Source organism: Petaurus breviceps, unplaced genomic scaffold, assembly GCF_028583685.1.
Source record: "Petaurus breviceps papuanus isolate PSGF00001 unplaced genomic scaffold, PetGlider_PUasm1.0 339, whole genome shotgun sequence".
NCBI classification, from domain to species: domain Eukaryota; kingdom Metazoa; phylum Chordata; class Mammalia; order Diprotodontia; family Petauridae; genus Petaurus; species Petaurus breviceps.
In genome coordinates this window covers 623,593-650,106 of record NW_027186112.1, presented here as the reverse complement: position 1 = coordinate 650,106, position 26,514 = coordinate 623,593, and the positions used below count along the sequence as shown (strand labels likewise).

Sequence of the window (26,514 nt, the reverse complement as noted above, 5' to 3'; positions counted from 1 at the left end):
CTGAGTCTAAGTTGTATAGAACAAATCCTTTTATTAAGGAGATTTGTTCTGTAAAGTTTGGATTCTGTCAGAGGGCCTCACTTGAAGACTTAGGGGGCCACGTATGACCTCAAGGCTGTAGGTTTCCCGCCCCTGGGCTAGACATTTAATACCTCCACCAGCGGTCTGTTTGTTTATTGTGCCTATTTTTCTGAAGCTTCTCCAATAGTTATCATTTCACTTTTTGGGGTCACTTTTGCCAGTTTGACTGTGTGTAAAATAGAACCCATGAGGTGCTTTAATTTGCATTTCTCTGATTATTAGTGATTTGGAGCATTTTAAAAATGTAGTTGTTGATAGCTTAAGATTTCTTTTTTTGAAAATTGCCCATTCATTTGCCCAAGTTCATTGACCATTTATCTACTAGGGAATAGCTATTGTACCTGTATACCAGTTGAATCAGTTCCTTGTTAGAATGCGTTCTCCACACTAGGCTTGCTTCCTAGTCTTGCAGTACCATACCCAAGCCCTTGAACTCTTCTCTCACATTGACCTTGGTCTAAACTGAACACTGACCGAAGGAGAAGAGCTAGCCCGGTCCTGGCTATCCAGGACATCCTGTCCTGAAGTTACCTTTCACATTGCAGAATTTCAACATACTCAGCAGCTTCTGAGGAGTTGGGCAGCTGAGTTGATAGCCAGGGACAACAGCAAGTTAAGTGAGTCTGCCTGTCTTGCTACCAATAAATATAACAATTACATGTTCTTACTCTCTCTTTCAAACACATCTTCATTTAAAGGTAATTCATATAGGGATTGCATTCTGCTGATAGACTGACTACCAGGCTTTAATTTACACAGATTTTTCAGCACTGTCCTATTGATATTCTTTGCAGTAATAGCATTATAAGCATAGTCTGAACTAGTATCGAATTAGAGCTTTAATTTGCATAAGTACATTCCCATTAGAATTTATACTAAATGTAGAAGATAACTGTTCCTGAATGGGTCTGATATGGTGAGGACACCCCTCTCTTGGATCTCTTCTGTCTCCCACCTAAAACAAGAGCTGTTCATTTTTGGCTCAGTGGTGCTATCACCCATCACCCCCCTTTTTTTTTTTTTAAAGCAATCGGGGCTAAGTAACTTGCTCAAGGTTACACGGCCAGTTATTTCTGGGTGTGGTGCTGAGTATCTGAGCCCAGATTTGATCCCCAGGTCGTCCCAACACTGGAGCTGGTGCTCTTACTCGCTGAGCCACCTGGCCTCCCCTAAGCAATTGGGGTTAAGTAACTTGCTCAAGGTTACACGGCCAGGTGTTTCTGAGTGGGTGCTAAGTGTTTGAGCCCGGGATTCGATCTCCAGGTCATCTTGACACTGGAGCCGGTGCTCTTACTCATTGTGCTACCTGGCCGCCCCTCTATCACCTCTTCTTTAATAGGGCCAGCCAGGAGAGGAGAGTCCCTCTTGGGGCAAGTTGGCCTATGATATAGATGGATTAGGAGATGTTTCTTCAGGGAGGTGACAGAGAAGAAGAACAGGAAAGGGAGTACATACTTTCACACCATAAGCATACTCAAATGCTTTTCATTTATCAAATAAGAGGATTGAATTAGGTAATCTCTATGGGCCCTTCCAACTTTGAAATATATGATCCATTGGAAAGAGCTAAATCTAGTATTGTATCAGCATCCCTTTTCCCTCTTTTTTCCCTTCCCTCCCAATAATGAAATATGTGGTGGATAGCTGGGTAGTGCAATGGTTAGAGTGCTAGATCTGGAGTCAGTAAAACCTGAATTCAAATTTTTCCTGAGACACTTAAGAGCTTTGTGACTCTAGGCAAGTGACTTGATTTCTCAGTACCTACCCCAGAGGATTGTGAGATGATCAGATGAAATAATATTTGTAAATCATTTTGTCAGCCTTAAAGCAGTATATCAGTGCAGGATATTATTTGTTAATATAGTGACATAGAAGTCAAGAGGTCTGGGTTTCAATTTTAGCACCTTGCTAATCATGTGACCTTGAAAAAGTCACTTCCCCTACTTAAGCCTTAATTTCTTCATCTATAAAACATCAGCAGTAATCCTCTCCTTCCTACCTCACTAGGCTAGCAAGAGAATTGAAAATATGAAAGTACTACATAAACCATAAAATCCTGTTCACATATTAGCCACTGTCCTAGAAGTTTTAGCCAATACTGTTATCTGTCACCTGGATTAAATAAATAATTCTCAGTATTCAAGTCTCTCTGGTCCCAGCTTACCTTTCCAACCTTATTTTCTTTTTTATTAATTTCCTTTTATTCATCTATGTGTTCCTACCCTTATGCCTAGAATGTGCTTTTCCCATATCTCTACCTATTGAAATTTTTCTGTACTTCTGAAAATCAGCTTCCATCTCGTCCTCCATGAAACCTTTCCTGAGCCCTCCAAATGAAAGGCTTCTCTTTCAGATTTACCAGAGCATTTTGTCTGAATCTTTCCTTTGTCCTCATTATACTTTACCTTTTATAATTCTTATATGTTACAATTCTGTCTATTATAGTATATGTTCCATGATGGCAGGAATTGTAAGAAGTAAGATTCCTGTGGCCTAAGATTGCCAGGGAAACCCCATCCCCGTACTTTCTGCATAACTAAATCCTACCTGTCTGTCTAGACTTAGCTCAGTTGCTACCTCCTTCAGGTACGGCCTTTCCTGTCCACTTGAAGCCTTGGCAGTCTTTCCTCTTTCTGAATACTACACCTTATATGTGCCAAGCACTGTGTTAAATGATGGCAATGCAAAAATACAAAAGAAAAGACAGTGCTTCTCCTCACAGAGCTTAACAATCTTAACAGGAGAAGGCAGCACACAAAAGGTGGATAAGGGAGGGAAGGTACCAGGCACTGGGCATGATGAAGAAGGCTGGAGGAATGTAGCCTTATGAGAAGTGACAAAGTGACTGGCCTGGGCCGGAGCTCCCCAGAGCAGAGGAGACTGCGGAGGTATGAGCTCCAGGGCTGGAGTGATCTCGTCAGGATGAAGAGAGGTCCAAAGGAGTGAAGTTGGATGGGAAATGAATGGAGAAAGAATACTGGTCTTGGAATGAAGACACCAAAGTTCAAATCCTATTTCTGACACTTAACTAGCAATGTGACCTTGGGTAACTCACTTCGGCTCTGTAAGCCTCCATTTTCTTCCTGTAAAATAATATTTTTATTGCCTACCTCACAGGGTAGGGAAGAGAGTTATTATGCAATCTTATTAAAGCACTATAAAAATAGGAGTCTTTTATCACTAATATCATTCCTTATGCTCTGGTAGTTTGAAAGAGGTTTGTTGTTGTTGAGTCATCTTTAGACATGTCTGACTCTTTGTGTGACCTCATTTGGGGTTTTCTTAGTGAAGATACTGGTGTAGTTTGCCATTTCCTTCTCCATTTCATTTTACAGACAAGAAAACTGAGGTGAACAGGGTTAAGTGACTTGCCCAAGGTCTACAGCTAATAAGTAAGTGTCTGAGACTGAATTTGAACTCAGGTCTTCCTGACTCCAGGCCCAGTGCTCTATTCCATTGTGCCACCTTGCTGCCCTTTGAAAGAGAGCTAGTTTACTGGTAAATGTTGCTACCATACTATCAAAACTAAAGAATAAGCTCTACCTTTTTGTCAATTGATAAACTAGGGATTGAAGAGAACAAGAAAAAGGGAGAACATTTTGATTTACATAGTAGGGAATACACAGTGGGAACTGATCCTTCAGGGAGGCTAGGGATCCCTGTATCTGCAGTAGAGGAGGGCAGGCCTGAAATAATGACAGTCTTCTTGTACCCTCTGGGCCAGTGAGCATGTTCTGGCCTAACTCCAAATATGCCACACTTGGCCTGACCTAATACCTTGCTTCTAGCAAGCAGAAGCTCACCAACCTGACTTCAACTTGGGAAGGTACTAAAGGTACTAAACCAGCTGGCCTAATGTGGTGTGGTGTCTGTGTGAATGAATGAAGCAGAGACAGACACATATAAAGAATGACAAGCCCTACTGGGGACTGGTAGATAGGAAGGGATATTTTGGTTTGGGATCACAGGGATGGTGAGTTGAGCTACAGGGGAGTTAATCAACATGCCCTTTCCAGTAGAGATGGCAGTATTGATTTGATTAGGTCTCCCAGAAAACCAGGTAGCAAACCTGAGGGATAGGGTTAGGGAAGTTGGCAAAAAGGAAAAAAAGGAGAGACACTGGCAGGGTAGATGGCAAGAAAATGAACAGGGTAGAATGTGAAGTAGGACAAGTACCCCTAGATGGAGGGGCCATCAAGGTATGTGAGCTTGTGCTCACAGTCAAAGCCTCCTGGTTGAGACTTCCCAAGCTGAATGGATTAAATCCCCAGTGGGGAAAAAAAAAGGCCCTATGGCCTAAACAGAGAATGGGCAGAGGAAAAAATCACTAAACTAAATGAGGGGGAAAAAACCAGTGGAGGGAAAGAGAGAAAATAGGATAAGAAGAGCAGGATACAGAGGAAGAGAGACAGTAGAAGAAAAAAAGAGTTGATAAAGGGGAAAAGATGCACAGCACAAAAGGAGAGGTCAAAAAGTAAAGGGGAAAGAATGGAGGGAAGATAAAGACGATGAAAAGAAAGTAGATAAATTCAGAGAAGAGAAAGAGGGAAAGAAATGAGAGAAGCAAGAACAAGTAGATTTAACATATAATACTCAGTGTCAGTAGCTTCCTCTTGAAATCCAAAGGACAATGAGATGATAATGATATGGCAACAATAGAATAATGATATAAAAGAGTAATAGCAGTGAAGCTGCTCCCAGGAGGGGAAGGTTAATGTTGCTGTTAATTTAGTTCGCTGAGGGCTCAAGAAGCCAGCAGAGCATTTAAGAAATGGAGAGGAGAATGAGATGGTAGAAGGGAAGCAGCTACAGGCACACCTCAGGAAAGTCACATATTTGTAGGCCAGAGGTACGTGTATCACATAGGAGCTAATGTGAGATTCCCCCTCAAAGACGATAACCCAGTGCTTCCAAATATAGTGAGGGCTGCTTAGCTCTGAGAATATGAGGCCTTTCCCAGCTGACAGAACTGCTTCTGGAAAAGCACTTAGGACGGGGCCTTTCTTCATAGAGGCACCATGGAACTGTAGACAAAAATTGGCATTCCCTTTAGGTCCTTAGGAAGTAAGCAGGAAAACACTAAGCTAGTCTCAAGGCCCACCATCATTAACTATAAACATTATAGTCTAGTTTAGAGCATAGACAAGAGCTAGGTCTAGAAAGCCTTTTGGCCACAGTTTTCTTTCTGGAGCCCTATACTATTTCTCCAGGCACATGGCCTTTCTCTACTCAAGAATGCCCCATAGGGTCCTTCTTCCCTTCAGGGCAGCTTCCTAGGACCTAATATTGATTTAACAAACAAAGCAAGGCCTTTACTTCCAAATATATGGTTCTTGCCAGTTCATTGATGTCTGAAATTTTACCATTGGAATGATATTCCTTCATCCTTGTTCAAATAAAGACCTCTTTGGTCTTACCAATAAATTCATTACTGTTCTCTTTAGAAGTCTGGACTGTTCCTTTTTTTCCCCTGCCTAGACTTTGGATAGGAGAAAAAGGCAAATAGAGGTCAAGTAGAGAAGCAGGAGGGAAAAGGTAGATATGGCCTCCTTTGCTAATATCCCACCACTAGTCTTTGCCTCTAAAAGGATTCTGTGAGTTACATTTGTACCATTAGAAATAATTATTACTCTCTAAATAATCTAATTTTTTTTTTACCTCCAAACACTGTACCACCTAGATACCTAGGCATCTAGGGGCAGTGGATACAGTGCTGGACCTGATGTCAAGAAGACCCAAGTTCAAATTTGACCTCAGACACTTATTACATGTGTGACCCTGGGCAAGTCACATAACTTCTCTATGCCTTTGCTCAGCTATAAAATGGGGGTAGTAATAACACCTACCTCTCTGGGAATATTTGTGAAGCACTTAGCACAGTACCTGCCATGGAGTAAGTACTTGATGCTTGTATCCTCCACCCCTTCCCAGCCACTATAATACCCTATCTTTGCTTGGTTTTCTGACATTATCATTTTTTAGAGGAATTTGACAAATTAATTTCCTTAATTAAAGAGAAAGGGAGAAAAAGAGATTCTTTGTCCTGGATCCTGTCTAGCTTGATAGGCCTGCTTACTTTGTTACACTAACGCAGATATCACTGGTCTAGCACCTTGACTAATTCTCTGAGGCAAGTGCCACTGGTGTACTATTGAATCTTAGCTCCTTCCCTTGACCATGTACAAGTCACTTCCCTTCTCTGAGCCTCAGTTTTCAGATCCACAAAATGGGGATAATAAAGACACACTGTTTCACAGGGTGGTTATGAAGCCACCCTCAGAGCCTCATAGACATATGGGCCGCTGTTGTTGTTCTCGTTGTTGTTGTTAAAGCTGTGGCATAGAGCCTTCAGAGTCACCATCAGAAATTCACTTCATCCCACATGTCAGTGGACTTGGTCAGTTATCTAAATGTTCTTCTTTGGCCCTGCTATCTCTTCATGATGGTCTGCAGTCAATCTGTCTTCCCTTATATTTCTCAGAGAAGCGTCTGGTATGTTTCACCAGCTTTTGACATGACATGGTATCTCCTTGTTTTTGCAGACTGAATCGATTGCGACATTCAGCCCTGAGTGGGAAATCACAGACAAGTCCACCAACGTGGAAGAACAAGGGCTACCGGTGTATCGGAGGTGTCATGTACAGAGTGTCTGCTAACAAGCTTTCCAAGACCTCAGGCCGGCCCAGTGATGGGAACAACAAGCATCTTCTAAGAGCAGGTGACCTGGGCACTTAATGGAAGGCATGATCATGTTGGTGAAAAGATAGGGAGGCACTGGGGCTTAGTAGAAAGAGCCATGACTTCTGAGTCATCAGAGCCGGATTCAGAACCTCCGCATCCTTGGGAAGTTAGTTTCCCTCTCTGGACCTCAGCTTCCTCCACTTTTAAGTGAAGGAATTGGACTAGATGATCTCTCAGGTTGCTTTTATCTATGATTCTGTGACCCTGTGATTAAGTACTAGAGGACAAGTGGAGTTGAAGAAGTGACTAAACTTTCCCAATTCCTGGCTCCCTGAGACCTTTCTTATTGCCGTCACTGTCCTTTTGAGGCTTGGGCACGTAATTCAGTATAGAGAACATTTAATAAGCATTCACAGCTCCAGGCAGCCTACCCAGTCCTTCCAGGTATTTTTCTTTTTCTAATTTCCTCTCAACCAACCAAAGGGCAGAATCCTCAGTCCTAGGATAATCAGGCTCCAACGAGCCCTAGCCACACTACAGCTCTAAGCAAAGGGATAAAGTGCCAAGAGAGGCGCTCCAAATGAATGCTTCCCAAATGGTTCTGAGCCCAGCACAGGGAATTAATTTTCTTATTAAATACATATAAAAGAATATCTCAAGAGCCGTCAAAAACAAGACAGATTGAGGATCTTGGAGCAGAGAAGGAAGACTTGCTTCAAAACAGAGGGCCCCAGTGGGTGAGGAAATTTCAATTATCTTGACATCCCAAGGGAAAAGCCTGAGTGGAGACAGGAAGGAAAAGGACAGCCTCAAGGGAGCCATATGCCTGCCTTTATCACTTGGCTGAGCTTCCCTTCATTTTCTAAGGGGGTGTGCACACGTGTGTCTGTGTGCATATGCGTGTGTGCGTGTGTTTTCCTTTTGGACAAAAGAAATGAGGCAGGTATGATAAACAAGATAGGGGTTAGTGAACACCTGGGGCCTGCTGCTCCTGCCATAATCATGTTGGCAATGCCTCGCTAACTGTGTCTAAAATCGGCATCTCAGCCGTACCTCTAGCTCCAGCTGCACAGGGAAGCGGGATGAGGAGAAGGAAATTCTTTGGACTCGGTTATTGTACAAATTAACTAGAAAAATATTTCAGTCTCAGTCCAATTTCCCCTCTTTCTTGTCCATCAAGATGAGCGAGATTCTGAGCTGTGTGCCAGATTGCAAAGGCTCCAGCTGCCAACATACTTCCCTAGCACCACAGGGAACCATGACAAGTCACAGAGACCTGGAGAGAATATGTATGCCACCTTAGAAAAGCGCATGGCCTGTTCAGCACAGATACTACTGGCCCTGGCCATAAATATTCCTCTGAGGCAAACAGTAGTTTCTACACTGAAAATGTGAGAAATGATGTAAGAGAAAAAACACTGGTTTTGGATTCAGAAGACCAGGGTTTATCTGTAAGAGGACTCAGAGAAATCCTGGGATTTCTCTCAGGGATTCTTAACTTTTTTGGTGTCATAGACCCCTTTCCAGTCTGGTGAAACCTATGGATTCCTTCTTAGACTAACGTTTTTAAATACATAAAATAAAATACATAAGTTTGGAAAGGAAACCAATTATGTTGAAATACAGTAATCAGAACATTTTTTTTAAACCAGTTTGCAAACTCCAGGTTATGAACCCCTTATCTAGCTCATGCCTGAGCAGGAATCCCTTCTACAACATACTTGATTGTTGGTCATCTGTTCTCTTCTTGGAGAATTCCATTGATGGGGAACAGATCATCTCCTAAGGTAGTCCATTCCACTGGTGGAGAACTCAAATCATTAGGAGGTTTTTCTTTATATGAAGTTAATACCTGCCTCTGTGCACTTGCATCTATTGTTTAGAATTCTTCCCTCTGAGGTCAAGCAAAACAAATCTAATTTTTCTGCCTCGTGACAGTCTTCATGACAATATTAGCCTTTCAACTCATCTGCCTCCTTAACTCAAGTGACCCCTTTGTTCTCTTTGCCTCAGCCTCCTATCATCAAGGTCATGCATCTTAGAATTTGCCCTTACCAGACTATTTTACCTCCCCTATTCTGAAATTCCCCTCTATAATGGAATTTTCTTCCCCTTCTTTCTCTCTGAATGTCTCATTTTTCCTTCATCTGTTCTTTGGCCCTCATCATGATCTCTAGTGCCTTGATTCCTCCCTTTTTCTTCCAGTCTTTCACTGCAGTTCTTGAATCACTTACTGCCCTTGACAGCCCTCACCATGTAATAGGGCACTATTTTCTGCATTTGAATTCCTGTTCCCATTCTGCTAATTCCTAACTGAATCATTTCCACCATATACTTTTTCTGATTTGACACCTGAGCCATTTTTCTAAAATGTTTTGTGAATGGGTGCTTAGGAGTTTCTTTTTCATTACTTTTACTTCTCCATTATTCCCTTGTCTGCAACAAAATGTTCCCTTAAGACTCAATGCTCTACAACTAGAAAGTGAGAAGACTCAATACTTTGCAGATGGTGAAGTTTAAAGGGTCACTCTCTTTAATCCTGCAATATAATCTCCAAATCAATCTTTTTACCCTTTCCATCTCCTTGTGTTGTACCTGTCTTCCATGGCTATCTTTGGTCATTTTCTTCCCATGCTTTCTCATTTTTCTATGTGCTATTTTCATTTTTCTTCAATAATATAAACAAAATACCATATACTATACTATAAACGTACTATGAATAACTGTAGAAATTGTTCACATGTACTAATAAGAAGAGAAAGGCAGATATCCTCATCTCTGACATATCCAACAAGTCTTGCTCCAATCCAAACTGCTTGACTACTCATATGACTTTGGGGTAATAGGAGTCACCAACTTTGCTTCCAGGTAAAAGGAACTGTGAAAGAAACCTTGCTATCTCCCCTGACACTGCTTTCTAGGGACTTCTGGTTTTACCATTTGCCCTGCTTTTAGGCCTTCATCTGACTTTCTGACAATCTAAAGATGCCTATCTGGGCCATGCAATCTGCCCATCTGGTATATTCTTATGACTTTCAGGACTTAGAACTTTTTAAAAAGTCTTTTCATTTACCCAACAACTGAACTATGTTGTCTCCCCACCCACCCAAAGTGTGAACTTGACCGTAAATTGTCTTTTTGTAGTTGTTGTCCATTCCCAGTACTGAGCATAGCACTTGGAACTCAGTAGGAATAGGAGTTCAGTAAATATTTTTCATTAATTCATAGTATCTGGTTTATGGCTACCCTGACCCTTCTGATAAGTGCCATTTTTACTTTATGAAACAAACCACCTCTTTTTCCATTTAAGAAATATCTTTGGGGCTGCTAGGTGGTGCAGTGAAGAGAGCAGCAGCCCTGGAGTCAGGAAGACCTGAGTTCAAATGCAGCCTCAGACACTTGACACACTAGCCGTGTGACTTTGGGCAAGTCACTTAACCCCAATTATCCTCCAAAAAGCAAAAAAGAGAAAAAAAAATTTAAAAGAAAAAGAAATATCTTAAGGATTTGACAAAGGTAGAAAAAATAAGCAGCAAGGAGGAACTTTGGGAAGAGGCCCAAAATATGTTCAGTGATAGTCTGATCAATGTTGATTTTGAATAATTCACATTAAAATTTGTTTTCCTTTTTTTTGTAAAATATGGTTGTATTTTTTTTTTACTTTTACAATTCTGGATATTGATTCCTCTTAAAAGTTTCTTATAGATGCTGGATGTCAAAGTCAAATAATTAAATTGTTCCTGTTTAAAAAAAAAAGATTCAATGCTCTAAGTACTGTCACTTGTCAGTCTTGGCCACCCTAGCCATCCATATTCCCCACTCAGATATCATCTCCTGGCATATCACTTATAGCTTCTGTATTTCAAACTCTTGAGCTCTAGATCCAAGTCCCTAACTCACTAATAAGATGTCTTTTTTTTTTCCTTTTGGAGAGTAATTGGGGTTAAGTAACTTGCCCAAGGTTACATGGCTAGGTTTTTTTTGTGTGTGGGGGTGTTAAGTATCTGAGGCCAGAACTGAACTTGGGTCCTCCTGACTCCGGGGCCAGTGCTTTACTCACCGCACCACCTAGCCGCCCCGATAAGATGTCTAATAGCACAAGTCCTACCTGCCTCAAAACTGAACTCATAATCTGTTCCCAAAACCTATCCTCCTTCCTAGCTTATCTAATTTTGTTTGATGGTACCACCATCTTCCTAAACTCAAAAATCTCAAAAGTATCTTTTACTCCTCTCTCTCCTACTACTTTCTTACTGTCAAAAATCATCAGTTCTCCCTTCAATAACAATATCTCTCAAATCTGTTCTTTTCTTTCTTTTTCGAGTGCCACTGTCCTAGTTTAAGCCCTAATCACCTACCTTTTGTTCTGTTGTAACAGTCTCTTAATTGGTCTCCCTGCTTCCAGCTTCTCCCAAAACTGCTGAAATAATTGTCTAAATCTAAATCTAGCCATGACACTCCCCTGTGCAAAAACCTTCATTGGCTCTCTCTTCCATGTAGGATAAAGAACAAACCCCTTCATCTACAGGGCCTTTAAGGGCCATCACAGTCTAGCTTCAGCCTGCCTTTTCAGCTTTATTTCACATGATTCCTCTTCACACATTCTACATTCCAGCCAATTTATAGGTTTTCTACTACTTGTTGTTTTCTGACCTCATCCTGCTCTCCTCTTTATGCCATCCCCATACCTGGAATGCATTTCCAATGACATTATTTTCCCTTAGCTAATTCTAAGAGCAATTCCTAACCCAGAATTTTATTTAAAAATACTTAGTTCTGTTTATTGAAGTGTTTCTCTTCCTTCCTTCAGGAAGATTTTCACGAAAGTTTTGTGGGGTTTTTTTCCCATTTAAAAGTATTCTCTTTCATCTTTCTTAAATTTTCCAAAGCACTTTGACTAGATCACTTCTTTGCTCTTATCACATTCTTTATTATGTCTGATGTGTGATATAAGCCAGGAAACTTCACTCTAATACATGAGACAGTGGAAATTTTAAACAGTAGACTTGAAGGCAAGATGGCCTGGGTCTTGAGCCCCACCTATGCCACTAACTAGCTATGTGATTTTAGACAAGTACCCTCCTCTCTCTATGCTTCAATTTACTCATCTACAGCAGGAGAATAACATTTGTACTGCCTCTCTCATAGTGTCATTACAAATCTTAAAGTTCTATGGAAAAGGGAAAAGAGAAGTGGTTAGGCAAGTCTTGTCTTCTCACTTTCCTTATTTGTGCGGGATGGGAGTATCTCTGCTTGCCTCACCAGGCTTTTGTAAATATCCATTGATGTAAGGATTACGTCTAAAAAGTATACTACAGCTACAGTGATATACACATGGAACTGATTATTAATGATGTCCCCCCTTCCACAAGACTCTTCTGACGAAAATGACTGGAAGTATTCCTCAAGATGTAAGGGTAGAGATGTTGTTTTTGTTGAGTCGTTTCAAGTTGTGTCTTACTCTTTGTGACCCCATTTGGGGTTTTCTTGGCAAAGATATTGGAGTGGTTTGGCATTTCCTTATTTGGTTCATTTCACGGATGAGGAAACTGAGGCAGACAGGGTTAAGTGACATGCCTAGGGTCACACAGCTAGTATGTAAGGCCAGATTTGAATTCAGGTCTTCCTGACTCAAGGCCAGCACTCTATACACTGCACCACCTAGCGACAGTTAGAGATAAACATCTTTAAATGAAATTTAAGGTTTAGAATTTAATCTCATTACCCTCAAAAGGGGTGTGTGTGTGTGTGTGTGTGTGTGTGTGTGTGTGTGTGTGTGTTTGCGTGTGTTTGTACTTTTTTTTCTTAAACCTTGATATAGAAATATTTACATGGATCTATAGACTTCTCTCTCATGCCAAACAGGAACCTATTCCTGTAAAGTATTCTTGCCCCTCACCTCTCTTGGCTCCTTCTTCTACCTGTTCCCTGAATTTCCCTGCTTCCAGTTGATTTGCTCCTAATAATCTTTCATTGAAGCAATAGTTTTCAACCAATCCAAGCCCCTTCAGTCAGAAGCCAACCTGATTATTTAGAAAGCAGATAATCCCTGTCATACTCCACCCTGCATGTGTTTTGTGGCTTACCCTGACAGTAGACCGTTTGCTATCAGATGGGGATGGACAAGACAATACATTGTCAGTCTAGGAAGGGTTACTTGGCCCTGCTATCTTGACTTTTCTTTGCCCTTATAGGACAAAGGAATCTTACACTGGTTAAAAGAATCATCTTAGTTGTAACTCTAGAAAGAAGAACAAGACAGAAGAGTAGAGTTCCTCTTCTCCCTCTATTACACACTTGGGAAAGCAATAGCAGGATTTCTATTACTGACTCAAAACTCCTTTTCTCTAGTTGTCATGTCCTCACTTCAGTCGTATAGATTTCATTGTGTTCTTATGTCTTTCATGTAGGTTTGCCCCAGCCATTACCTCAGAACAGGGAACTCCTTGTAGTCACGGACTATGTATCTGTGCTCAGACCTGGGATTCCTAAGGACAAAACCTGTAACTCAACCTGTCAAACTAGTTAGATTTCCTTATTTTTCATTTCAAGTTCTTGGAGGTCATGCTAAGAACAGAAAAGCAGGATGTCCCTTTTGTCCTAACCTGTGACCCCAGAGTTTCTGCCTGCTTTGAAGCTCAAGGTCACAATGCTCCATACGGTCTTTAAAAGACATAGGCTGTCAGGTAATCTAAAGTCAGGTTTTTCCTCTGGCATTCACTAGGACAAGTAAGTAAGTATACCCTCTTTCAACTTCAGTGTAGTTAGTTATAAGGGAGATAGTAATATGCCTGATCTTACTAACCCCATGGGGCTTTTGTTTGGTATGTTACAGTGGGGATTTCTTTTATATATAGTTTGTACTAGGTTGCCTCTGAGGTCTCTCAAATTCTCTTTTTCTGTTGTCAGTACAGGGAAGCCTAGGGAAAATGAGGGGAGTTCAAAACAGAAGTGATTAGGAAGAGAGGGAAGGCATGGAAAAAGGAGGAACTCTTCAGGGGAGGAAGGATAGGAAGAAAAAGGGAAATGGAGGAGAAGAAAGAAAGGAGTCCAAGACAAGGAGGAAAAGAGGAGGCCTCAGATAGACAAAAATGGAGTAGGGTATGGAAGAAGTCCTGGGCAGAGACAACAGGATTGCCTTTGCCCTGAATTTCTTCATCAGCAGTACATGTTTTTAAGGGCCTGCTCTATGCCAACACTTTGCAAAGTGAAAACAAAATACCAAGACAAAAATAAAACCATCCCTGCCTTCATGTGGCTTATATTCTATCAGATAAGACAACATGCACACATATAGGTATATATGAAAGAAATACAAGGTACTTTTGTTGGTAAAGAGAGGCACTAGAAACCATGGAGAAATCAGGCTTCACGGAAGATGCAGGATTTGAGATGTGCTTTGAAGGAAACTCTTCTGAGAGCCAGAGGTAAGGAGGGAATGCATTCCAAGCCTGGAGAACAATCTGTGCAAAAGCAAATAGATTGTCCTGTGTGTGAGAAACAACAAGGTCAGTTTGGCTGGATTAGAGTGTGTGCCAAGGAGAATTGTGTATCATACACATTGAGACATCATTTGGAGCCAGATCATGAAGGGCTTCAAATGCCAAATGGATGAATTTGTACTTGATTCTAGAGGCAATAGGAAACCAATTAAGAAACCCACATAAAAGGGTTTCTTGAGCAAGAAAATGACATAATCATATCTGCTTTAGGAAGATCACTTTGACAGATAAGTAGAGAATGGATTGGAAAGAAGATAGACTTGAGGCAAGAAGATGAATTAGAAGGCCATTGCAGTAGTCTAGGTGAGAGTTGATGACAGATTGAACTGAGGTTAGAGTATGGGTAAAGAAAAAGGATGTATGCCAAAGATGTTGCAGAGGAAAACTCATCAAGAATTGGCAAATGACTGGATATTTGTGGTGAAGGGGTAGGGATGAATTGAAGTTGACTCAAAGTTCACAAAACTGATTGTCCAGAAGTATGGTGTTGCCTTTTACAAAAATAAGGAAGTGTGGAAGAGGGGTCAGTTTGAGGGGGAAAGATAATTCTGTTTTGGACATGTTGAATTTGAGATACCAATCTAGCTGGAGATGTCTAATAATAGCTATCATTTATTTAGGACCTTAAGATCTGCAAAGTACTTTACATATGTTGTTTCATTTGTTTCTCACAACAGTCCTATGAGGTAGAAGCTATTATCATCCCCCCCTTTACATTCAGGAAACTGAGCTAAGTATCTGAGGCAGGATTTGAATTTATATCCTCCTGACTCTAACAGAATTCTTTCCACTATGCCACTAGCTATCTAAGCACGTGATCATGTGGAATCCAGAGGAGTAACTAGGTCTGGGTAATTTGATCTGATATCATTCATATAGAAATAATTATTAAATCAATGGGAACTGATGAAGTCATAAAAATAGTGTAGCGAGAGAAAGGAAGAGGTCCCAGGACAACTCCTTGAGGTGTTCCCCAAGTGAGGGGACACAGGATGTGAATAATGACTGAAAAAGAGGACTGAGAAGAATCAGTCTAACAGGAGAAGAACTGAAAGATATCAAGATACCAAGAGGATAAAAAAAAAAACTGAAAGAGGAGATAAAATCAAGGAGAAGAGGTTAGTCAGCTATACAGAACGCTATAGTCTCATCAAGAAGGATGAGGATTGAGCAAAGGCCTTTGGCTTGCTAATTAAAAGATCATTGGTGTCTTTAGAAACAGCAGTTTTAGTTGTGTGATGAAGTCAGAAGTCACACTGCAAGAGGTTGTGAAGTTGTTGAAAATAAAGGAAGTAGGACTAGTAGGGGCATAAAAGGGTTATTTTTTTTTAAGACTAGAGGAAGACCTGGTTATTTCTATAGGCAGCAGGGAATGAGCCCATAGATAGGGAGAGATTAAAATGGTAAGGAATAAGAATAGGGTTAGGGTGAATGAGGCATGTCAAGAAAGGAGATGATAGTATATTGTGGTCAGATAAAGGAACTGTTCTGAAGATGTAGGAGAGCATGGGTACTAAGAAAAGCTCCAAGAGGAAGCCCCCCAAGACTATGTGGATAATAGATAAAATAAAATATCAAAATCAACAAGCATTTATTAAGTGCCTAATTATATAGGGGGGAGGAGTAGTGCTAGGAGCTGGGGGACTAGGAATAACATCATGAAGGAGGAGATGTTTGAGCTAAAGTCTTGAAGGAAATTGGGGGTTTCAGGAGGTAGAGGTAGGGAAGAAGTACATTCTTAGGATAGAGGAGAGCCACTTAGTCAACTTTTATTAGTCATTTCTTGGGTGCCAGCTGCTGTGCTAAGCAGTGAGGATAAAAGGCAAAAAATAATCCATGCTTTCAAAGCAGCTCACAGTCCCAATAGGAGAGACACGCAGCCAACTATGTATACAAGCTATATACATGATAAACTGAAGAAAATCTCAGAGGGAAGGCACTGAGAGTTTAGAGGACCAGGAAAGGCTCTTTGTAGAAGGTGGTACTTTAGCTAGAACTTTAAGGAATCCAAGGAAATAGCAGGTCAAGATGATGAGGAGGGGGAGAGTTTGAGATGTCAGGGACAGCCTTTGAAAATGCCCAGTCAAGAGATGGAGTGGCATGTGAAGAACAGCAAGCAACCCAGTGTCATCGTATAGACAGTATGTGGAAGGCAGTAAGGTGTAAGAAAACTGGGAAGGTAGAAAATGGGGTAGATCATGAAGGGCTTTAAAAGCCAAAGGATTTTATATTTGATCCTGAAGGTAATGGGGAACTGGAGTTTATTGAGTTGGTGTTGGGAGGGTAGGAGTGGGAAAGAGTGATGTGGACAGACCTACACTATTTAGTAAGATCACTTTTGCAAAGTGAAGGATGGACTGGAATGGGGTAAGACCTGAGGTTAAGGGACCAACTTTTTGCAATTGTCCAGATGCTAGGGTGGCAACAGCATCAGAGAAGAGAAGGCAAATATAAGAGATATTACAAAGATAGAATCAAATGCCAGGCTGGCCACTGTGGGCTTGGGAGTCTGAAGACAGCATTTGAGAACACTAGTAACCATCAGAGCCCATAAATTTGTTCATTTGTAGGAGGGAGAGCAGCCAGAGGTTCACCCATGTGACTGACTGCCTGAGGTGGTTGAGAAAACCCTGATGAGCCTGGGGTTCATGAAAACTGGGTTCTAGAACCATAAGTCATTTAACATATCTGGTTTCCTCAACAATAAAGTGAGAGGGCCAAAAAGCTTATTTTTAAGGGCTCTCCTAACTCTAAGAATGGGATTTGTGAATCTCTGCTTTATCTGAAACAAAGATAGAAGTCACCATCCCCACTGGATCAGCCCATCCCTTGACTTATTAAAGGGATGCTATTAACTGGCCTTAGGCTCCACTTGAACCTACCTTCAGGGTATTCCATGAGGACATAGCCTTTGGATCCAGAGCCTTTGGCTGCCCTCTGAACCTAACATGCCAAAACAAGATTGCTGCCAGGCCTATCTTTTCCCCTGCCACTGCTGAGATGGCCTGGAAATTAAAAACAATGAAATGAAAATTAAAAACAAGTGCTTGAAGGTGTCCCTTTAATTATTCCCCTCATTATAATGACATGTCTTTATAAGGCTCCCCAAGGGCAGGCTCACAAAGGAAGCTGGGACAGAATTACAATAAGCAGTGATGAGTATTGTGGTTTAGTATCTTGGAGCCATTTTCCCTTGGAATGGCTTTCTTTTGAGCTAGGGCAAGTTCCTCAGGCCCAGTGCCTTAGCCTGCAAAAGTAGTCAGTGAAATTCTTAGAGATACCGGCTTTCTGCCTGCCAAACCCAGGTGCTCTGTGCAGCCCATGCACTGCCCAGGAGAAGGAGATGGCTGTGAAGTGCACTGACAACATGGTCTGGTCTGCCAGGAAATGCTGGGAGCCACTCTGATATCACTTGAAGAAGCAAGATCATTTTTTTATATTGGGTAGTAGAAAGAGCTCTTGATGAAAGGGTGGGAGACCTTCCCTCTCTACAGGCCTGACAACTTTACTAGCTCAGTGACTTTAGGCAGGTCATTTCACCTCCTTACATCTGTTTCCTCTTCTACAAAGTGGGGTTTATCATCTGCCCTCTTGCCATCACAAAGGTGTTAAAGGGAGCAAATAAGATAATACATTTGAAAGCACTTTGGAAATGGCATTTTCTGAAAGCTTATAAGAGATTACTAGTGTGCTGTAACAGGAACCATTCTCTCTGAACATACTCAGAAGCAGTAAAGAGGATAAAAATTATCGCTGACCTTACAAATAAGGGATTCTGTGATATCCTTATGAAGGGTACTTTGAAGCCAACTTTTCTCAGCATTAACTTAGTAGCCTGTATTCTGAGACTTTAAAATTTAGCTTTTAGCTTCTTCCTCCTCCCCCCCCCACCAAAATTTTTGTGAGAAATGTGATTTTTAAAATCGAAGAATAACTCATATAAAGTTTTAGTTTTCATTTGTATAGTATTTTAAACATTTACAAAGAATTTTCCTCACAACAGTCTAGGGAGGTGGACAATGCAATTAAAGTATTTAACCCTATTTTACAGAGGAGGAAACTGAGACCCAGAGCAGGGAGGGACACGTTTTATCCACAACCACATAGCCGGGAATACTTAGGGCTTTTCCCCCCTTTAAAAAAATTCTTTATGAGGGAAAGAAGTCTCTTCAGAAGAAGAAGACAGAATTGCCTTTTTCTGAATATTCTGCTTGTTTATAATTTTGTGAGAGAGAAATTACTCCTGCCCATTCAAAGTCACCTATTTGCTAGTAGAACTTGTCATCCCAGCTATAGATTCACCAAGGAGAGAAGCCCGGAGCAAGAAGAAAGAGCACTGGGTTTGGAATCAGGAGATCTAAATTTAAATTTTGATTCTTCTACCTTTGAAGACAAATAGTTTCCTTTTTCTAAAAGAAGCAATTTTCTGGAGGTTCATGCGGCAATATGAAATAAGCAAATTTCTTGATTCCCAAGTGGACTGTGGTAGCTGATTAGTTTGCCTTTGCCTTCTCCTGTCCTAGCCTCCATTCAGTGATCACATTCTCCAAACATTTTTTTAGCACATACTCTGTACTAGGCCTTGGGCTTGGTGCTAGAAAGAAACAAAGTTCCAAAACAAGTATCATCGGATTTAGAATTTAAAGGAACCAAAGAGATCACATAGTTAGCCATCACTTTTATAGAGAAGAAAGTTGAAACTTTAGAGGGGAAGTGACTTGTCCTAGTTACACAGGTAGTGAACAGCAGAACTGGAGTTTGAACCCAGGTCCTCAACCCAAATCCATGTTCTTTCCATTACCCTCTCCTGCCACTTTTTGTTGAGGGTTGTACAGTTTATTGGGGTGATAAAAAAGAACATTAATAAGTAGGACCCCAGCAAGATATACATGCAAAGCATAAATCCAACATGCTATATATAAGAAATATGAAGAGAGAGGAATTATTCTTAGCTAGGAAAGCATGTTCCTTGTGCCCAGGACTCTGATCCTGACCTCTCTAGCCTCTTTTATCACTACTGGGCTTCCCTTTCCTGTGTCAGACTGGAGGCTGTCCTTCCTCCTCCCCTGGCTTTCTTAGCTCTCCCTTCCCCCAGACCAGGCAGGCTAGAGTGAAAAGGAGTGAGAAAGGTGGGTAAGGGCACAGCATCAACAGCCAATCATGGGCCTGCCAGGAGTGATCAAGCAAGTCATCTGTCTCCCTAAGTGGGAAGGAAAGCAAGAGTCCTGCTGCCGCTGCTGGAACCACCACATATCTACAAGCTGCCTCCTCATTACTCTACCTTATACTGGGGGATGGGAGCAGGGGAAGAATGATGCAGAGAAAGAGAGGCCAATTCAGAATGGATAGAAGGAAAAACTTCCTACAGTCAGAGCTATTCAGAAGTGGACTTAGCTGTCTTGAGAGGCAGTGAGTTTCTTGGTACTGAAGACCTCCAAGTAGAAGGTAAATGACTACTTGTCAATGGCATAAAAGGGAATCCTGCCTGTTCAGAACTGATTTGGACTTGGATATCTCTCAGATCCCTTTGAACCTTGGAATTCTAAGTATTTCTCATAAGCTGTGCCCAGCCAACACTCTTCTCAAGCTATAGTCATTTGTAGGAGCATAGGACTCTTACTCAGTCTAACCACCAACCAGATAATTAACTCCTGCCTGCATAAGCTCCAGCCAGATAACGAATCCTGCCTATAACATCCCTGACAAGTGGCCTTCCAACCTTGAACACTTCTGGGGGCAGGAAACTAGCTTCCCTCCAAGGCAGCACTTTCTACTTTTTTTACAGCTCTTATTATTATTAGGAAGTTTTTGCTTCAGGTTAGTCATAATCTGCTTCCACATAATTTTGTCTCATTTCCCAATTCAATTCAACAAGCATTTAGTAGGTGCCTCTTATGTGTAAGGCTTTATGTTAGGCCCTTAGGTTTAAAGACGAAAGAGAAAACCATCCTTGCTCTCAAAAAGCATGTGTGTTCTAGGGGATTAGAGAGAGTATGTAGGGAAACAAAACACTAGGCCCCTTGAGGAAATCCAAGAAATTCTTGACCTCTTGGTTTGAAAAAATGATGGAAAGATATAGAGACAAAAAGCAGCAAGTTACTTGCCCTCCCTGACCTTCAATGTCCTCATCCATAAAATGGGAATGATAAGACTTATACTACCTACTTCAAAGGACTGTTGTGAGAAGAAGGCTTTGTAAACTTTAAACCACTAGAAGAATGTGAAGGTTCCCCCCCTCCTTTTTAATAAATTCAAAAGGAGAAGGACAACTTCGTAGAAGATTGAAGGCAGCAGAAACCAAATTAAGGTTTGACATTGTCCAGAAAACAGCCCTGACCCCAATCTATTAAAGTGTTGCGGTGCTTACAGTTCCAGTCATTGGGAATGCAGGGGCTTGACGGTGTGCTGAGGCCTGATTAGTTAGCTTTGTGCTCACCTAAGAGGGTTGGCCTGGGGCCACATTCCTTGTGTTCTCTAACCCTGGCCTTGTCCCTCACAGCCAGGTACCTTCACAGATACCAACCGCTGAGGCATCTTGGGGCCTTTTTAAAAACCTCTCTATCTTTTTCTCCCCAGTAGAATTTGTATCATGTAGAGCAGCTGTATTCCCACCAACTCCCAGGGACATAATCCCTGCCTGTTCTAGACCAGGCTTAATGCTTCATTTCTCTTCACTCTGGGTCATGAACCCTCCTTTCTAAGTTGGACTTTCTGGGATATGTGAGCAGAAGGAAATTTCCCTATCCCTGTCACCAGCTTCCTCTTAGTCCTCATCTGGCTGGTGTAAGGAAGGTACCCCAGGAAATCTGTGCTTAGGTCCTAGTGGATTCTCAGGGAGTCCCAAAGAACGGAGAGGTGGCACTGGAACAGGGTACCTATTTCAGTGCCCTCGGGTTGAACTGTAGCAATACTGGGCACAGAAATAATGGGCTCTTAGGATTTAGAGCTGTAATAGACCTTCTAGTGCAACTGCCTCATTACAGGTGGGAAAACTGAGACTGAGGCAGGTAAAATGACTTGCTCATAGTCACACGGGTTGTGTCATCTGGGATTTAGGGTCATGAGGCCAGAGATTGAGAGCTGAGCAGGGACGTCTAAGACTGTCTAGTGAAACCCTCCTTATCTTACATGTGGGAGACCCACAGCCTGGCCAGGTGCAGGAGCTTGCCCAGGTACCCAAGGAATGTCAGAGCAGTGTCAGGGCTGGATCCCAAGTACCAAGCCAGTGAGGTAGTACTTATAAAGCGCTTTACTGAATTAAAGCTTACCACAGTGCCTGGCACATAGATGCTGCCTATGTTGCTCCTCCCTTCCTTGTGGCCTCTAGTGTTTTCTCCACATAGCACAATTTGACAATGATTATCAATAAGAAAAACTCTTTAGCACTTTATTGTTTATAAATGCTTTTCTCCCAATAGGCCTCTCAGGTTGCTAGTTTAAGTATTATCCACCACACTATTAGGTAAAGAAACTTTAACTATCAGAGTTTGTTGAGTTAAGAAGGCTCACATAGCCAATATAAACGCAACAAACATTTATTAAGTATTAATTATTAACTAATTATGTTTAAAGTACTACCAAAGGAAATGCAAAGTTTAATTAAGACATGATCTCTCTGCCTTTAAAGTGTTTATGGTTAGGAGGAAGAAAGACACCAATATATTTAATTGTAGTACACAATATTATATGATAAGTACATTCAAGAGGTACAAAATAAAGTGCTTTGTGTGGTCTGAGGATGAAGATTATGATAAATTGAGGAACTCAATGAACGCTTCTTAGAGAAGATAGCATTTGAATTACCTTTTAAAGGATAATTAGGAATTAAACAGGTCATATGAGGAAAAGAGGACATCCCAAATATAGGGAACAGCCTGAGCCAAGGTGTGGAGGCCAGAGTGAACTGATAAGTGAAAAGGCATGCATTACGTTATTTTTTTTGTTTGAAGCATCATGCTAAGTTCTGAGAATACAGAATACTAAAGCAGAAATAAAACCTGCCTCGAGAAGCTTACTTTTTATTGTGAGCAACAGAATACAGAGGTAAATGATAGAGATGATCACTGGTCTAGAAAATTCCAGATGAACTCAGCCATAGGGGGGGTCTATTCAGGAACAGTGACAGAGCTGATCATGCTCCTTGGTTTCTGAACTGGAGTGGGGCTGTGGATTGTACCTGCGGACCTGTTGGGAAGAGGCTCTAAAAGAGGGAGCAGGAGATGGGAGGAGCTGTCCTGAAATAGTGTTCCTAGAGAGACAGCCTGGCCCCAGACTGGAAGCTCCTCTCTGGGCTCTGATGTGGGTGGTGAGGAGGCTATGGAGGAAGAACTGGGCCAGGGAATTGTTGGTCTGTAACTTAACATCTGATGATGGTTAAGGTGGGGTAGTCCTAGGTTCTGGAGGACCATGAATAACAGACAAAGGAACTTGAATTTTATCTAGGAGATAGTAGGGAGTCACTAAAGATTTTTGACCCAAGGAATGACAGGAGAGGAAAGATTATTCTGGCAGTGGTGACAGGAAGGATAGATCAGAGTCAAAAGAGGAAATAAAACTGAGGTCTCCTTACTTCAAATCTGGTGTTCTTTCTACTAGCAGCTAACTCTTTTGTGAGAAAGCTATCTCTTCCCTTCCTCCTCTTATCGCAGTAGCAAACTGGGCTTCAGGAATTTTTGTTGATCAGAAAGCTTTTCTTCAGTGCCTGCTCTATACCAGGCACTGAGCTAAGAGCTGGGGCTGCAAAGAGAGGCGAAAGACGGTCGGTCCTTGCCCTCAGGGAGCTTACAGTCTAATGGGGGAGCTCCCAAGAAAACACATAGGTAAAAATAAGCAATATGCATAGGGAATAATGAAAGAGATTAAAAGGGATTAGGAAAGATTTCCTGTAGAAGGTGGGAATTTAGCTGAGACTTGGCAGAAGCCAGGAAAGCCAGGAGGCAGATAAGAGGGAAAGCATTCCAGCCCTGGGGGACAACGAGATGAAGCGACTTGTTCATGGAATATCAAGGAGGTCACTGTCAGTAGGTTGAAGATCCTATTTTGGGGTCGAGAACAGGGTATAAGATGACTAGAAAAATAAGATGGTGTAGGTTATGAAGAGCTTTGCATGCTAAACAGAGGATTTTGTATTTGATCCTGGAGGTGATGGAAGCCACTGGAGTTTGAGTATAGCAATGACATGATCAGACCTGTGCTTTAGGAAAATTACTGAAGCTGAATAGAGAATGGACTAGAGTGAGGACAGACTTGTGGTAGTGGTGGTGATGGTGGTTTAGTCATTTCAGTCTAACTCTTTGTGACCTCATTTGGAGTTTACTTGGCAGAGATGCTAGAGTCGTTTGCCATTTCCTTCTCAGCTCATTTTACAGATGAGGAAATTGAGGCAAACGGGGTTAAGTGACTTGCCCAGGGTCACAGAGCTAGTAAGTTTCTGAAACTGGATTTAAACTCAGATCTTCCTGATCTGGCCTGGTGTTCTACACATTGCACCACCTAGCTGCCCATGGACTTGTGGTAGGTAGACCAATTAGCCAGCTATTGCAATAGTCCAACTGTGAGATGATGAGAGTCTGCACCAGAGTGAGGATAGCATCAGAGGAGAGGATCTGCAAAGGTAAAATAAGCAGGCCTTGACATCAGATTGGATATGGGGGCTGAGAGATAGCGAGGAGCTGAGGCATGTTGAGAGCCTGGGTGACCGGAAGGATGGTGTTACTCCTTAGAATAATAGGGAAGATTTAGGGGGAAGCATGAGTCCAGTTTGGGACATGTTAAGTATAAGATGCCTACTGGACAGTCGTTGGAGATACCTGAAAGTTGCAAGACTAGACATCAACAGAGAGATTAAAGTTGGGTGGGTAGATCTGAAAATCACCAGTATAGAGATGATAATTAAATCCATGGGAGTTTATGATGTCATCAAGTGAAATAATAGAGAAGGAGAAGTCCCAGGACAAAGTCCTGAGGCTCTAACTTGAAGAAGAGTTAGTGGGCGTGATCTGGATGAGAATCCAACAAAGGAGACTGAGGAGTGGTCAGATTGGTAGGAGAACCAGGAGTGAGTGGTGTCCTGAAGAAGGGAGGGGAATAAGCATTTAGATTGCATCTTCTTTGTGCCAAGCGTGTGCTTTTACAAATATTATCTCATTTGAGCCTGACAACAACTTTGCAAAGTAGGTGCTTTTATTATCCCCATTTTACAGTTGAGGAAACTAAGACAAACAGAGGTTAAGTGATTTGCCCAATCACACAACTAGTAAGTGCCAATGAAACCTAGAAAGAAGAGAGTATCAAGAAGAGGATGATCAAATGAGGATACAGAAAAGGCTACTGGATTTGTTAATTAGGAGCTTATCAGTAACTTTTGGAGAAAGCAGTTTTGATGGAGTGATGAGGTCAGAATCCAGATTGTAAGGGGCTAAGAGAGTGAGGGGAGAGAAATCAGAGACACCTATTGAAGAGGGCCTTTTCAAGGAGCTTAGCCACAAAGGACGGAAGAGAGATTAGGACAATAGTTGATGGGGATGGAAGTGAAGGTTTTTGAGAATAGAAGAGACTTCAGTGTATTTGTAAGGAGTAAGAAAGGATCCAGTAGATAAGGAAAATTGAAGATACATGAGAGTGAAAATGGCAGAGGAGGCAGTCTATTGGAAGAAGTGGGATGGAATGGGATTGGAGGCAGAGGTAGATAGTAGAGGGGTTTGTATTGGCGAGGAGTTGAGCTACTTCTTTTTAAGAGACTGATCAAGGAGGAGACAGAAATCATCTGTGTGATAAGAAATGAGGAGAGAAGACAGAGCTCTGGGGCAAATGGATTCTTTTCTTTTTTCTAGTAAAATGAAGCAAGGTTCTCAGCTGAGGGGTTGGAGAAAAGGTGAGCTATAGGAGAATTGAGAGGGAATGAAAAGGTTTGGAAGAACTGCTGTGGAGATAGGATAATGAGTTGATGAGGAAAAGTATAGAAGAATTGCCTTGCAGCAGTGAGGGCCCAGTTGAGATTATGTAGTCTAAATTTGTAATAGACTCGGAATGGTTGCATGATTTTCTCCACCCTCTTTCAGTAGTAGGTCAAGTGAAACAAACAGGGAAGGAAGCAGATGATGGCAGTGATTCAAAGGTGAGGCTTGGCTGCATGCAGTTGGTGATAGGATAAGAGGACCCAGGACTCAAGAGAAGACCCTATAGAGCTGAACTGATTCACCAAAAGATTAAGGTGGGGAAAGGGTGAGAAAGTAGTTAGAGCAAGAGGTGATAGCCTGAGAGAGAATTGAGGGGTCAAGGGATTAAGTGTAGATGAAAATTAGGGTGTGGTATGGGAAGTCATAAATGGATAGCCACTTTTTTTTTTTTTTAACACACTTTGTACTCCCCAGGCTGGGATTTCTGCTGTCAAAGAAATGCCAAAGAAACCAGGCCAACCTTTGTCCCAGAGTGACCCATGACCATTTGGGCAGGACAGTAGATTCTATACTAGAAGAATGAAGTGTTTGGGATGGCAGAGACAGTTTGTATTCCTGTGCATGGACAAGAATGAGAAGGGAATTAGAGTTGGAAGGACTGATTCTGTCTGGTCCAGGGGTTCAGATTTAGGATTAGAATGAAATGAGGCACTTACAGATGATCTCAGATTTAACAAAAAAGAAGTTATCTAACAATAGTCTGCAAAGAATGTTCAGCCAGGATGTAGTACTGGTTCAGAGAGACCATAGTCCCTTCATCTCCATATAGAAATGCATCTGCTCTGAAAGGTACATCAACATGTAAGTCATCAAGACATCAGTCAAGCTGAAGGGAGGCTCACTCCTTATGGCTATATGTGGTGTGCCCTCGTTCTTTGGGAAGTTGTGTCACTGGTTGGACCCCTAGTCCCTTAAATCAGTCAAATCTCAGGGATGGCTATTCTGACTGTTAGGGAAAAAACGAGACTAGCCTAAGTGAAGGGAACCTAGTAGATAATTCTTTTACTACAGGAAAGAATGTAGGGAGGAATTGAATTCTATAGCAGGAAAATGGGATAGGGTTACACTGTATGTCAGGGAGTTGAGGCTATGATTATATACAAAAGAATTCACAGAATCACAGAATATCAGTTTTGGAAGTGACCTCAGAGGCCATCTAGTACAACCTCATATGTGAATAAGAATCCCCTTGAGGAGGGCTCCTTGAGAGTAGGGACTTGTTTCTTTATATTTTCTTTCTTTCTTTTTCTTCCTTCCTTCCTTCCTTCCTTCCTTCCTTCCTTCCTTCCTTC

General features: G+C 41.7%; 1 protein-coding gene across 2 annotated transcripts in view; it reads left to right on the top strand.

Annotated features, from left to right (window-relative positions):
* ZC3H3 (zinc finger CCCH-type containing 3) overlaps positions 1-26,514 on the top strand; it is a 508,339-nt gene that overhangs the window by 352,915 nt on the left and 128,910 nt on the right. For both annotated transcript variants that reach the window (XM_069096901.1, XM_069096902.1), the window contains exon 5: positions 6,624-6,799. In XM_069096901.1, the coding sequence (XP_068953002.1) occupies positions 6,624-6,799 (176 nt within the window). The remainder of the gene's footprint in view (positions 1-6,623; positions 6,800-26,514) is intronic.